General features: G+C 37.1%; 1 protein-coding gene across 1 annotated transcript in view; it reads left to right on the top strand.

Annotated features, from left to right (window-relative positions):
• Positions 1-11,957, top strand: part of cachd1 (cache domain containing 1) — an 89,404-nt gene extending 77,447 nt beyond the window's left edge. The window contains exons 23-27 of the mRNA XM_065239863.2: positions 1,025-1,176; positions 1,664-1,825; positions 2,625-2,702; positions 4,959-5,060; positions 10,528-11,957. Of these exons, the coding sequence (XP_065095935.1) occupies positions 1,025-1,176; positions 1,664-1,825; positions 2,625-2,702; positions 4,959-5,060; positions 10,528-10,775 (742 nt within the window). The 3' untranslated portion in view covers positions 10,776-11,957. The remainder of the gene's footprint in view (positions 1-1,024; positions 1,177-1,663; positions 1,826-2,624; positions 2,703-4,958; positions 5,061-10,527) is intronic.
• The last annotated feature ends 2,856 nt before the right edge of the window (positions 11,958-14,813 follow it).

The raw sequence follows: 14,813 nt of genomic DNA, 5'->3' as shown, positions 1-14,813 counted from the left end.
CCCGCTTGTTCCACTGGGTGTGTGTGTGTGTGTGTGTGTGTGTGTGTGTGTGTGTGTGTGTGTGTGTGTGTGTGTGTGTGTGTGTGTGTGTGTGTGTGTGTGTGTGTGTGTGTGTGTGTGTGTGTGTGTGTGTTCATGACTTGCAGTGGGATGGGTTAAATGCAGAATTTACATTAACTCTTTCCCTGCTATTGACAAGTTATCTCGTCAATTAAGAGAAAACGAGTTTTTACGGTAATCTATAATTCCGCTATTATCCACTAGGTGGTACTCTTACTCAACTTATAAAACACTGAACCATCCACTGATTCAAAAACAGTAAAAACTCTGTGTGTTTTGATTATAGTTCTGAATCTGATCTCTAATGACGCGCGCAAGTGATTAACATGTTAAGTCAATGCAAAGACGCGAATAGGCATCATGTGGCGCAGTAAACGCGAATGGCACGTTCTGTGTGAATTGAGCGTTGCTGCGTGATTTGCGCAAGTTAAAAATTTTGTAACTTTTGCAGATTTTCACACTGCGTTAACCAATCAGCAGCTTGCTCTAGCAGTAGCGTGATTACAGGAAGCGAGCGGAGGCAGAAAAACAAAACAACAATGGAGGACAGTCCTCATCGCTACATGAGACATCTCCATACTTTTACAGGAATTAAAAGGACATAGTTTGGAAGAAAGTGAGTGAGGAGGTCGAACAATCTTGTAAGTTTACTCAATTTGAGCCCCTCCCATGATGCGAATTTAAGCGATAATGTCTCGAATGACTAGAATTTCACGCGCAAATCAAGCAAGCAAACTCAAAAGTGTCAAACTACGCGCGAATAGCGAATTTTTGCCGCCTCTTCCGCGTCTGGTGTGAACGCACAGTAACAAAAGTCCTTTCCAAAAATGCTATTATTTCAGCTTTGTGTTAAAAAAAATCTTTTTTAAGAAACCTACCCACACATGAGAAGTGATAAAAAGAGAACAAATGAATATGTGTGTCATTGAAACACATGTTGTGTTTTTTTATTGTGTGATTGCAGTGACTGTTTTGGGGTTCTGGACTGCGAATGGTGTATGGTCGACAGCGATGGAAAGACTAATCTGGATAAGCCCTACTGTGCCCTGCAGAAGGAGTGTTTTGGAGGGATAGTGGGTGCCAAAAGTCCATATGTGGATGGATTGGGCATTTTAGGTGAGCTGTTCGTTCTGTAGTCACACGTATTGTAGTTTATTAATGTTTGGTTAAATGTGAAGGAAAGCAATGTTTATGTGACTTAAACCCCATTAACTGTGGTAAAGTAACTGTAACACACATTAGATGATCTTTATTTGTTTTTAAATATAACAGTGGCAACAGTTGTGATGATTATATATGTAGGGCTTTATATATATATAGACTGTGTGGTTACATGTGTGTTCAAAATCATTATAGTCTTTGCACTTGGTTTATAAAATATTATATATGTAAACAGTTGCTCCGTTGTTATTCGGTTTTGTCTGTTTATTAGGTTCAGCCTGTGTGCTGTGTCAAATTGAAATAAAAAATTGCTTATAAAGCCCTATGTAAAATGTATACAAAAAAGTTATTTAGAGAACAATGGATATCTCATGAGTCACACATTATACCTTGAGGCCTGTGTGTGTGGTGCTTTATTTCCTGTATTTATTTATTTTTTCAGATGAGGAGGTGGCTTCTCTGAACATGATAAAGAGTGCACCAGTTGGACCAGTGGCAGGAGGCATAATGGGATGTATCATGGTGTTGGTGTTGGCTGTGTATGCCTACAGGCACCAGATCCACCGTCGCAGCCATCAGCACATGTCCCCTTTGGCTGCACAAGGTGAGTGACGGCCTGGACTCTTACTGTATATACATACAAGGCTTTTATATGGACACCAGTGGTGCACTTCACTTTTAAAGCTGAATAACAAAACCTTTCCTGATCACTTAACTAATATAATATTACAGTTGTGCACCAGAGGAAAACAAGATTAATGAGATTATTTTTATTAAAATAATTTGTTTCCTTAAATCCAAAGCTAATTCAGCTTTGAGTTTTGCACAGCTACAGTAGAAAGCTTTGCTATGACTAAATGGTCTTATGTAATTTAAATGAGTTTGAATCATATGAAAAGTGCTGCTGTTCATCTGTTTTGAGAATATATTACTGTCTGAGATTAAGCACCTTTAGTCTGTCTCTGATTTAGTACTGAATAAATTGGAATATTACATTCTCTCATGTGGTGAATCATCTAGCTTTGGGTTTATTTTATGTTTAGTAGGTTAGGTTTGATGAACATTCAGCAAATAAAAGCATTAAAAGAGAAATCCATTAATTTGCATTTGGTGTCAGATGATTTTTATGTTATGTTTCTGAGAATTTTAAAGGGATAACTTTTACCTTTATTTTATGGAGTGCAAAAAGAAATAGGCAGATGGTAAGTGACTGACAGCCTTAGTCCCCATTCACCCTCACTGTTGGAATAAAATAGACAAGTGTCAGTTTTCCAGTGTTATTTATGGAAAAAGAAATTGATGTAGATTTATAAAGGCAGAAGGGTGAATAAAGGATAAATGTGTTTCTCATTTTTAACTTAACCCTAACAATTGTTTCTCTCTCTCTCTTTCTCTACCCCCAGAGATGTCTGTGCGGATGTCAAACTTGGAAAATGAGCGAGATGACAGAGATGAAGACAGTCATGAAGACAGAGGAATAAGTAAGAGGCCTGTTTTTTCAGGGGACATATCATGAAAATCTGACTATTCCATGTTTAAGTGCTATAATTGGGTCCACAGTGCTTCTATCAACCTAGAAAATTTGAAAAAGATCAACCCAGTAACTTAGTTTTGGTAAACCATGCACTGCAATCATGTGAAAAAATAGGTAATTTAAATGTGGCTCCCCTTGTGATGTCAGAATGGGATCATCTTATAATAATACCATCTCTTAATTTGCACTATCCAACCACGGCACCGCCATTTAGTGCAGAGATTCGCTCATTTGCATTTAAAAGGGCACATTTTTGCTCACACCTACAAAGTGGCAATAATAAATGATCGTGCTATGATAAATTATCTATATGGTATTTTGAGCTAAAACTTCACATATGTAATCTGGGGATACCAAATATTTATTTTACATTTTTAAAAAATATTGTGAAATGTCCCCTTTAATGCTAATGTTAGCACAAATAATTATATTTAATCAAGTACTTACACTTATGTAGATACATGAGATCTGCAGTATTATGCTTTGTAGGGTTAATGCTGTTTTTCACTTGTGCATCAGATATCAAATCCTAATCCTCCAGTCCCAAGCTATGGTGTTTTATTTTACTACTTAAAAAAGCAGGAATTCGTGTTAACAATAGTACTGTGTCATACATGTTTGATAATTGCCTAAAAAAGCCTTGTGGGTTAGTCTGATGTCATTTAAAGGGGCCATGTCACAAGACTTTTTTAAGATGTCAAATAAATCTTTAGTGTCCCCAGAGTACACATGTGAAGTTTTAGCTCAAAATACCATATAGATCATTTATTATAACACGTTAAAATTGACACTTTGTAGGTGTGAGGAAATATTTGGCTTTTTGGGTGTGTCATTTAAAATGCAAATGAGCTGATGAAATTCAAACACTGATCGCAATGATGGTGTTTTTTTGCAATTGAAACTCCTTATGACATCATAAATAGAGCCAAATTTCAATGACCTATGTTTTCACATGCTTGCAGAGAATGGCTTACCAAAACTAAGTTACTGGGTTAATCTTTTTCACATTTTCTAGGTTGACCGAAGCACTGGGAACCCAATTATAGCCCTTAAAGGAACAGTATGTAAGAAATTTATATCAATTAATCATTAAATGGCCCTGAAATGTCACTAGACATTAAGAAATCCTTTTCATTTCAAATACTTATATCACTGACAACAGCAGTCCGGCCAGGATATTGTCATTTAAAAAGTGGAGTTGCAGCCCTCAACTGATGTTTATGTTGTCGTTTGGTATATTGGCCACCAGCTGTGTGATTGCAGCACCAGTTTCAGCCACACGTTTTGTGATTGCAATACCAGTTTTGGCCACAATCCTACATACTGTTCCTTTAAACATGGAAAAAGCCAGATGTTCATGCCATGGCCCCTTTAAGTTCTCATCTTTAGCATTGATATGTTGTGTTGCTGTTGTTTTTCACTTGTTTATTTTAATTAGGTTACAATTAGGTTTGTGTTTAAAATGTCACTTATGATCAATATGAATACACATTTAGTGAAAAAACACAAACCCACCCAAAGTAAACTGGCCATTAAAGGAATCTTCTGACTCGTACCCCAGTTAATATGAACAAACTAAATGCATACATAAATGCTCTTACAATGAACGTCTATAGGGCAACCACGTACCCTATTGACTTACTGTACTTTGTTTTTGTAAACTGACATATGAGTCAGAACCTATTTTTTTGTACCATAAACACTGTCAGTGAGCTTAACTTTTTTTTATTTAAACAAATATATTAAAAGCCAGTCTGTATGGTATCTACTGCATATTGTGTTCATCCAACACAATCTTACTGAAGTTCGCAACTGTTTTAATGTGGATCATTTCTTTTGTATGCCTTTGATCTGCTTCTGTCCCTGCAATGTTTGGTTAAGGGGTGGGGCTTCATTATAGTTTTCATAATCGTACAGTTTAAATAAATAAGCCACATTATAAAACATTCTTGTGATGTCAGGCTGGTTTGTAAGGCATCCAATCAGGTGTTTAATCATAAGATCATAACATCAAGGCAATGTTGACATGGTGCTTTAAAAGTATGACATCTTTTCAATTTCCTTCACTGTTTACTGAGAGTTCATTCCTAGTATAACCTTATAACCTAGTTTTATTAGAAATCTCTGTGTTGGTTACTGGCTTGCACTCAAGTGTGTTATGTTATATGACCATTTGGCTCTGTGTCTCTGTTTGTCTTTGCAGTTAGCAACACTCGATTCATCGCTGCTGTTATAGAGAGGCACACACACAGTCCCGAGCGCAGGCGGAGATACTGGGGCCGGTCAGGGACAGAAAGTGACCATGGTAAGAATTTGTGTGCATTTGAAAAGATCTTATTGAATTAGGGATCACACACAAAACGAAAGGTTGGACCCCTAAAATACTGCGCTTCACAAAGGAGGAGTTTTATTATAAAAAAAAAAGTAAAGCCTACCCCGGGACCTTAGTTTGCGCTTGTGTTTGACCTCTATTTCATTGGCATCTCAAGGCTTGGGTTACATTGAGTCCGCAGTGCAATGCTAAATCTGCCTCTCCTCAGGGACAGGCTTTCTAGAATTCATTGTGTAACCGGCAAGAGGAGAAAGGGCAGCCCTATTTCACAAGGAGAGGTGCAACGTGATAACCGAAGGAAAAATGCAAAGAAGTGGGTAGATTGAAAGATAGCTAGAACAGTTAGAGGTGGCAAAGACCGCGTATAAAAGTCTCTCGAAAGTTTCTTTGCAGTATTTTTATTTGGCTGGGTTAAAGGTCGCCTCCCACTGGCTGCTCAGTCATTCAGCTTAAGGGGCCGTTTTCAAGAAATATTGATTTGGCTTTTGAGTTTGTGTGTGTATGCGGGAACGCGGGGCGATGAAGGCTTTTTCTGTACGCTCTGACTCATTACCGCTCCACCAACACGCAGGAGTTTTCGCCAGGAGCATCGGAAAGATACAAGTAGCTTTGGATTGAGGTTTAAAGGTTTTTTCCAAACAGAACGCATTTCCGCCAGGAACTGAGATCATTGCTGTACTTGTTTGCTAGCTAGGTTCTTTGATATATTTCAGGAATAGACTTTGATCCAGGTTTTCAGCGTTTTATTCGTTTTACGCTCACTGCATGACCATTCGCAATTTCAGTTTTATTTGTTTTAGTTATTTTCACACTACTTATTGCTTCACAGAAAATAATATAATAATGGCCCCAAACTAATGGCAACTGCGCCTCCTTAAAGCCTCCTTAAGAGCCCACCCTTCTGCGGCAAGGCACACATTATGTTAAATCTACTCAAGCCAAATATTATGTTATTAGTTTAGTTAACTTTATTGTCTGTTCTGCCTATTACAATTTGTCTTTGACACTGGTTTGATACATGGTACATAAAAACATCCACTTGATTAAATCATTGATTGATTGATTGTATCAACCGCAAATACATCCACATGACACTTACTAAACAACACATGCCAATAAATTGCCTTAAGATCCTTTTTCACATAAAAAGTAAAATAAAAATAATTAAGAGACTAACATTAAGAAAAACATTCAGAGCTGTAAAAGCTTGAGAGATTCAGATAGAAAGTAGGCTACTATACTGCTAACCCGTCTGCTGCATTACAGTACCTACATTACAGACGGTCCGATTTAGGATGATCACTACCATTGGTACAAATGATTTTTTATAAATACTTCTCGCCAAAGGAATTTAAGGTCTACGCCCAGATGATAACAACTCAAAAGCAGAGGATGAGTATGGTCTTTAAAAATCTCAAGTGCCTTTTTCTCCATAAAACCATCAAATAAATTCTGTAGGGAATGCTGTCTGTGCCTGGTAATCTTACTTGCTTGTTTCATTATTTGTGAAGGTTTGTTCCTCTCTTTAACTGCTAAATTACCATACCATGACACAATATTATTTGCCAAAATAATAAAACCACTAAATTTCATAAAAAGGCAAAGGCGTTGTCTTATGGATATACTCAACTTTACTCTCAAAATGTAGTTTATTATCTATAGTAGTTCCTAAATACTTGAAATTTGAGACTGTTCTACAGTTTGTCTTTTTATGACAACATGTTTGTAGACAAGACCTTTATCCTCTGATCTTTTTTGGTTCCATACACATAACTCTTTAGTTTTTCCTATAAGATACAGGGACATCATAACTCTTTCCCCGCCATTGATAAGTTAAAGGAATATTCAATTTTCTTAAAAGAAAAATCCAGATAATTTACTCACCACCATTTCATCCAAAATGTTGATGTCTTTCTTTGTTCAGTCGAGAAGAAATTATGTTTTTTGAGGAAAACATTGCAGGATTTTTCTCATTTTAATGGACTTTAATAGAGCCCAACATTTAATACTTAACTCAACACGTAACAGTTTTTTTAACGGAGTTTCAAAGGACTCGTCTAGATCCGGTCCAGCGCGACCTAACGTAAATGCGTAGTGACGTAGGGAGGTCACGTGTTACATATATAAAACGCACATTTGCGGACCATTGTAAACAATAAACTGACACAAAGACATTAATTAGTATCAGTTGACATACAACAACGTAGGAACGGTCAGCTTTCAACACACTTCTAAACACTGGGGCGAGGTTTCGCGTTCGTCCTCTGTGACCTCTTGACATCATGACGTATTGCGTGGGGTCACGCTGACGCATCACGACCGGATCTGGACAAGAAGTTGTGCTTTAAAAGTGTATATTTGTTATTTTTATTGTCAAAAATGACAATCGTTTCGCTAGATAAGACCCTTATGCCTCGTTTGGGATCGTTTATAGTCCTTTGAAACTCCGTTGAAAAAAACTGTTACGTATTGATTTAAGTGTTAATTGTTGGTGTCTATTAAAGTCCATTAAAATGAGAAAAATCCTGCAATGTTTTCCTCAAAAAACATAATTTCTTCTCGACTGAACAAAGAAAGACATCAACATTTTGGATGACATGGTGGTGAGTAAATTATCTGGATTTTTCTTTTAAGAAAATGGAATATTCCTTTAACTCGTCAATTAAGAGAAAACGCTTCCCTGACAATGACAAGTTTTTCCGGCAATCCGTATTTTCTCTATTATCCACCAGGGTGCACTTCTACCCAACTATGTTTTGAGGATGGCTCTGAATCGGATGTCTGTCAAAAGTAATTTACAAAAATTGAATTTTTTTGTATCAAAATTTTGTATTTTTGAAAAAAATTCATATTTGAGAGGTGATTAAAAGAGAACAAATGAAGGTAGGATAAAACTTATTTTTTTTAAAGCAGAGGGTCGGTTCTTTCATTTGTTATATTGTATGCTTATATATTTAAAGAAGAAGATTTTCTGGAAGGCATTAAACTTTTGTGAAAATCATAAAAAATGCTGCCGCTGACAACTTTATTTTAAAACGCTGGTGGGAAAAGAGTTAATATTACATCGAATGTTATAGATTTAGATGTGGTTTAATGTGTAAAGTACCTGTAATGTTTGGATCATGATTTGTTTATAATCTTTAAAGTTTTAAAGCTGGAGAGATGCAGTGGTCAGTAAAGTTGGCTGGCTGGCGGGTAAAGGCTATAGTTTGTGCTCTCTGAGTCAGCTCATACAAACATTGATCAAAGTCAGGATCATGAGAGGTTTTTGACCTTTCCTTCACCTCTGATCCTGTTTTAAATCCTGTCATGCGGTTAGACCAGGGGTCTCCAACCTTTTTGTGAGCAAGGGCTACCACAATGGTTAAAACAATCTGGAGGGCTACTTTTGATATAGTCTACTCAAAACGTTTTTGTTTTACTTATTTTATTTTACTTGTTGATGTTTTATCATCGTTTAAAAAGCTAATATAAAAAATATGTAATAAATAAATATTACAATTGGGACTATTAAAGAATGTGCTTTGGCGGGCACCTCACAGACTCTTTGCCCGCGGGCACCATGTTGGAGACCACTGGGCTAGACGTTTGGCCTCTTTACATCAAAGATGCTTCACTTGCTTCACTTGACTGTATCTTCATTCTTTGTAGATTTTTATGAACACACTCTTAGAACGAATGTGTTAAAACCACACATTAGTCAGTCCTTCCAGAAAAACGCTGAGTTTTTTGTGATTGTTGCGGTCAAAATCATTGATCTTGAGGCATTTTTTTTTTTAAATGCAATGGAATATGCAGGATATTTATGCAATTTCATGTGATGAAATTGCGGGAACTTGCAAAAACTGCGGGAACTTTGCAACTTTTCAATGATGTTCATGTCACATAATCACGTCACTCACTTCGTAACGTTCCCATGGCAACAGGGGACATGGCTGAGCTTGTGTGAAGTAAATGCAACATTTTTCAACTTTCTGCAAAGATATATGGGATTTTTGCAACAAAAATGCGGGGATTATAAAATCATGCAAGCCCTGCATATTTTGCGCACGGAAATCTGCAATTTATGCTGCGAAAGTGTGGCGTATTTAAAAAAATAAATATGCAGACTTTGGCTGATTATGTGTTGAGTCATGCGATCCCATAATCGCGTTTTTCTGGAGGGACTGATTAGTGTTGATTCTAATCCTAATTCAGAATCCAGCAATCTCTTTTTGTGTTACTTTTAACACAACTTGTGTTTTATTTTAAAACAGAATCGACACAAAATGACACATAATGTGTTAAATTTACACATAATGTGTTAAAAGTTTAACACAAAAAGATGTGTAAAGAATTAACACATCCGTTCTACGAGTGCATTATAATAATAACAATAATACTAATAATAGATTATATATAATGCACTTTTTTATATGGTGGTTGCTTTTCGCATAAAGGCATATAGTAAAAAACCTGTTAACTTTTTTATTTCATGTTCATCTTTTTTCTTTTGAATTGTTGCCTAAGGCCACTTGCTTTAATTGAGGGAATTAAAAGCTATTGTGCAGTTTTTTAAATGGTACTCTATTGTTACAAATATAGTTTACGAAGCCTTATTATAGCATAATTTTATACCTGTACCTTTAATAATAGGTGTAGTTAAAACTAGTTGTCAGGACATTGCTCCAGAATGCCCTGATATCTGCATCCATTTCAAAAAGAGACTGATGATAACAACAAACTCCACTTTGAACCATTGCCAGTTCTCTGCACCATAATTTTATAATTATTATAATCATTACTATTGCTTTATTAGTACTTTTTAGTAGCTGTTTTTTATAATAACAGTTTTTACATTGCACTGTGGCTACATGGTTGCACTTGTTACATCTATATTATTTGCCATGTACAATGTGTTTGTTTGTTTGTGTGTATATATACAGTACTGTGCAAAAGTCTTAGGCCACTATGCTACCATTAGATTTGTTGTTTTTGCAATTGTATAGTGATCATATATAATTATTTCTCAGTCTCTTTATTAGAATACAACCAGAAAATACAGGAAATGTGTTTGTAGTATTAAAAACGGTATAAAAGTATAAGCTGAAGTGTCAAGTAGGGTAAACTCCCCTTCCACTTGAGCAATAGCAGGCAGCTGCAGGATCTCTGAAACCTAAATGAAATTAAATCCTAATTTCTAATTCTAATCGAATGACTTTAGGACTTCAGTCTCCTCAAAACGCTAAAGATGTGTTATTTCTGCAAGATGACACAAAGCCAGATATAATAAGATTCCCTAATTTCTAATCTTATTTGTCTTGTTTGCTTTGAGAAACAAAAAACCGTTAGATGAGAACAACGAAGATTCATACCATGATTTCGCCAGCTTTGTCTTTGTTTTTCTTGTTCTGCTAGGTTTTAATTTTTGACTTGACTGATCCTGTTTATTTATATGCAGGTTACAGTACCATGAGCCCTCAGGAGGACAGTGAGAATCCACCGTGCAACAACGATCCTCTGTCTGCGGGCGTTGACGTGGGCAATCACGATGAGGACCTTGACCTGGATACACCTCCACAAACAGCTGCTCTTCTAAGCCACAAGTTCCACCCGTATCGGCACCCCCACACACACCACCCCCTTCACTTGCATACGCACCATCTCCAGGCGGCCGTTACCGTGCACAGCGTGGATGCCGAGTGCTGATCCTGCCCACCTGTGACTCCCGAACCACCAACCCTGCCTTTGATGCCACTGATCTTCAGCCCTCGCTCTTCATCCATCAACCCTAGCAAGTCAGGCCCTGCATCCTCCAATGAGAAGAGAGAACCAGAACTCCCTCTCTCCCAGGGGACCCACTGATAGCTAGTGGACAGTGGTCATATCTGCATAAACTATGGAAGCAAACAGTTGGCCACCCTTTAGAAGTAATTAGGGAGTGGATTTGGCAGGTGCATACGAGTTTTTTTCCAATGAAGATTAAAGGATTATTTTTCTACTATTTATTTAACTGGATTTAAGATGGGGATAAATGAATGGGAAAACATTGACTGACTTGACTGACTGACTGAACTGTCAGCTTTCTGTTTGGCCCTTGGAATCCATTTTTAGGATGCGGCCCTAGTTTCTCCATGATTAGACTGCATGTGGAAGCCTTGAAGGATTCGATTCATGGCACATTTGAGTTAGACACATGCCACGAGATTTTCCTGTGGGGAGAGCAGACAAAGAATTTCAAGGAACAATAGACACGAATGCCTGTGCAGCACATCAAGGAGAGAAAGAGAGTCCTGCCATCTGCGAATGGAGTCTTGAAAATGTCCTGTATTTGGTAGTTTCACGGGTGTATATCATTTGTGACTGTGTGAGAAGATTTATCTTCAGACACTGTGCAATGTGACCAAGGTTTCTGTGCCACATGGGTTTAGTCTCTAAACCCACTGCCAGATATTTGAAATATTTTAAAGATGACTTGGGAGAGACTGCTTAGACTTACCACTGTGTGTATAAGCTCTCGTTGTATTTCTGTCTGCTGCCCAGTTATTTTACATTTGTTGTGAGAGTGATGGACAAACAGAATGCGTGTGTTGTTGCTTGTGTACGTTATTGTGTGTGGATGTGTGATGGCACGGATGATTGAGCTCCATTAATGTTGTATTTTTTTTTTTAATCATTAGTCAGTATTGATGGAACGCGGTGATATTTTTCATATCCTTTTAAACCCATGTGCACTTTCATTCAACTGCCTGTCTACTGAAATGTAGACGATGTGCTCCTATGATTTTAGAGGGATTGTGACTATTGTTTTCTGAATGAAATGATATACCATGTATATACATCTAAAGTTTAACAAAGTAGATATAAATGTGTCATACACTACAAACCTTTTATCTTCGCCAGAAGTGATTTTGTCATGAGTTCTTATTGGAGTTTTAACATTTTTCAAAGTTGTTCTTAAGCTTTTAACATTGGGATAGAAGTCATGTGCACATGATCAGAACAAAGCACAACACTATACACACACTATAATATTTGAACATTGATACATAGTAGCCTTGTACATATTTTCTGCCCATTTCTCTTAAAATGGGAGTCATCAAGTTTTGATCTATGTTTTAAAGGTGCACTGTGGGATTTTTAGCGGTATTTAGCAGTAAGACTGTGAATTGCAACCAATGGCTCAGTCCACAGCTCTCCCCTCATTTTTGAAATGCAATGAGAAGCTACGGTAGCTGCCACAGGACAAACATGTCATCATATTAGACAACCTAGGGACATATAACGCGCTCGTTAGAACAGCACTTTTTTACACTTTTAAAGGAAAACACCACAGTTTTTCAATATTTTACTATGTTCTTACCTCAACTTAGACAAATTAATACATACTTATCTTTTTTCAATGTGTGCACTTTTAATCTTTATACAGCATTTTGTGAATGTGTTAGCATTTAGCCTAGCCCCATTCATTCCTTAGGATCCAAATAAGGATGAATTTATAAGCTACCAAACACTTCCATGTTTTCCCCATTTAAATACTGTTACATGAGTAGTTACACAAGTAAGTATGGTGGCACAAAATAAAATGTGGCGATTTTTTAGGTGGATGCGCCCAAATTCGAAGTTATGCAACCTAAGTGTTTTTCCGCCATACAATATACTTCTCATTTTTAACCGCTTAAAAAATTGCCACGTTTTATCATACTTATGCGTGTAACTACTCCTGTAACAGTCTTTAAATTGGGAAAACATGGAAGTGTTTGGTGGCATCTAAATTCATCCCTGTTTGGATCCTAAGGAATGAATGGGGATAGGCTAAATGCTAACACATTCACGACGCGCTGTACAAAGATTAAGTGCACGCATTGAAAAAAGATAGTTATGTATTAATTCGTCAAAGTTGAGGTAAGAACATAGTAAAATATTGAAAAACTGTGGTGTTTTCCTTTAAGAGGTAAATCGAGATATAGCCTTATTAGTGTGTTAAATGTTCAGTTTTTAAAGTGAGTGCTATTAGTATTGTAATTAATGTCCTCAGTGATGTCATGCAGTGACATGCAATACATCATTCAGCATCATAAAAAGACAGTATATGAGTTTTATTTAAATATTTATCAGCAAGTAGTGTCATTACTTAGTGTGTATACTTGAACATAGAAAAAAGGTTGCTATATACTGTGTTGCTCAATTTACAGTTAGGTTATTTTTTCTAAAGCGATAGATCACCCAAAAATGAAAACTTTGTCATAATTTACCCAAAAAGATGTCATTTAATTCACCAATGTCTTTGTTCTTCAGAACCAAAATGCAGAATTGGGAGTAGATAGTGACCGCTTTCACAGCTTCAAAAGGAACCCAAAAGTGTTAAACAAATACTGTAACTGCACTCAGCTTGTGCTGTATATTTTAAATGTCCTGTAGGCATACAAAAGAGTTTGGTTAAAAGCTAATATAATCCATTATTTGATGAATCTGTGCCTCTCTTTCATGTGCCAGAATTGTGGTTTATGCAGTTTTAGGATGTTTTCTTTAAAATCATGTGATATCCTTAACAAGAAAGGAGAGGAGTAAATGCCTTCAGGACACTTAAAATTATGACAAGTCAGGGGGAGGTTTTTGTGAGTCCTTTGAAGCTTAAAGGACTTTCTAGTTACTATTGGAGAGTAGTAACCAGAAAACTTAAAACAACAACAAAAAAAAATCTGTGTTTGTGTTTGGAAGAACAAAGAAAGACATTGAGGATTAAACCGACACATGAGGGTGAATTTTCTTTTTGTGGGCCTAAAATATTTCTGTCTGGGCATTATCATCTGTTGCTCACATTATCATACGTCTCCAATTTGTGCTTATTAAAATGCCCCCCCCCCCCCCCAATGACAAAACAGTGAATGGTTATAACTTGTTACATTAATAATCAAACACAGGCATTTATGGGGCAGGATTAACATATGATCTGCTCTCAAACAACCTTCCTCATCGTCATCAGTCCATTTTTGACCTACATTCACAAACACAACAAGTAAATAAGGTCGTGTGAAGTGCAGGCCATTCCTCGCTAGCTGTCACTGCGTGGATCACGGAGGATTTGCGCACAAGGACATAAAGGAGGTACATGCGGGAGTGATTTGTGCAGTGCGTCCCAGCGGCCTTATATGTTTAGCATTGCGTGGCAAGTCAAACATCAGAGGTTAGATTTGCGCATACTGATAAAGTGTTTATTGCATGCACTTGATGTCGATTTGGAGAAAACGCATCTTATAAAGGCGTAAATTTACGGTACAGATGCACGGTCATTCCATCTCTGTTTCAAGGTTTACAGCGCGAGGTGCGAGGACACGAAAATTATGGCACAAAAGTGGATCACTTCTGTCAAGTTGGGGCCAAAGTGGAGAAATGGCGCGTTTGCTGAAGCGAATCAGAGCAAAACCGACTAAACTGTACATGCTCTCTGTCTGCTTATTTTGTTAACTAATTGATCAAATGCACAAATAGATCGTTTTAAATACTTAGGGCCAAATCCAAACGGCGCTTTTGCGCACTTGAAGGGCACTTCGGAAAGGGGACGCCTGTTCGTCACGGATAAAAAAGTAGATAAAGAGATAAGATAAATAGAAAAATATTGGCTAAGTGTGTTCCAAACGGATGAGACACATGTGCCAATCTCCCTCCAGAGTTCAGCCCCTTAAATAGGGCATGGGGATGCGCACTTCTGATTTGCCCTTATTCAATATTGTTTGTGTATTTTGT

The sequence above is a fragment of the Paramisgurnus dabryanus genome, chromosome 7, assembly GCF_030506205.2.
Source record: "Paramisgurnus dabryanus chromosome 7, PD_genome_1.1, whole genome shotgun sequence".
Taxonomy (NCBI): Eukaryota; Metazoa; Chordata; class Actinopteri; order Cypriniformes; family Cobitidae; genus Paramisgurnus; species Paramisgurnus dabryanus.
Note: the sequence above shows the minus strand (reverse complement) of the source record. Positions and strands in the feature narration are given on the sequence as shown.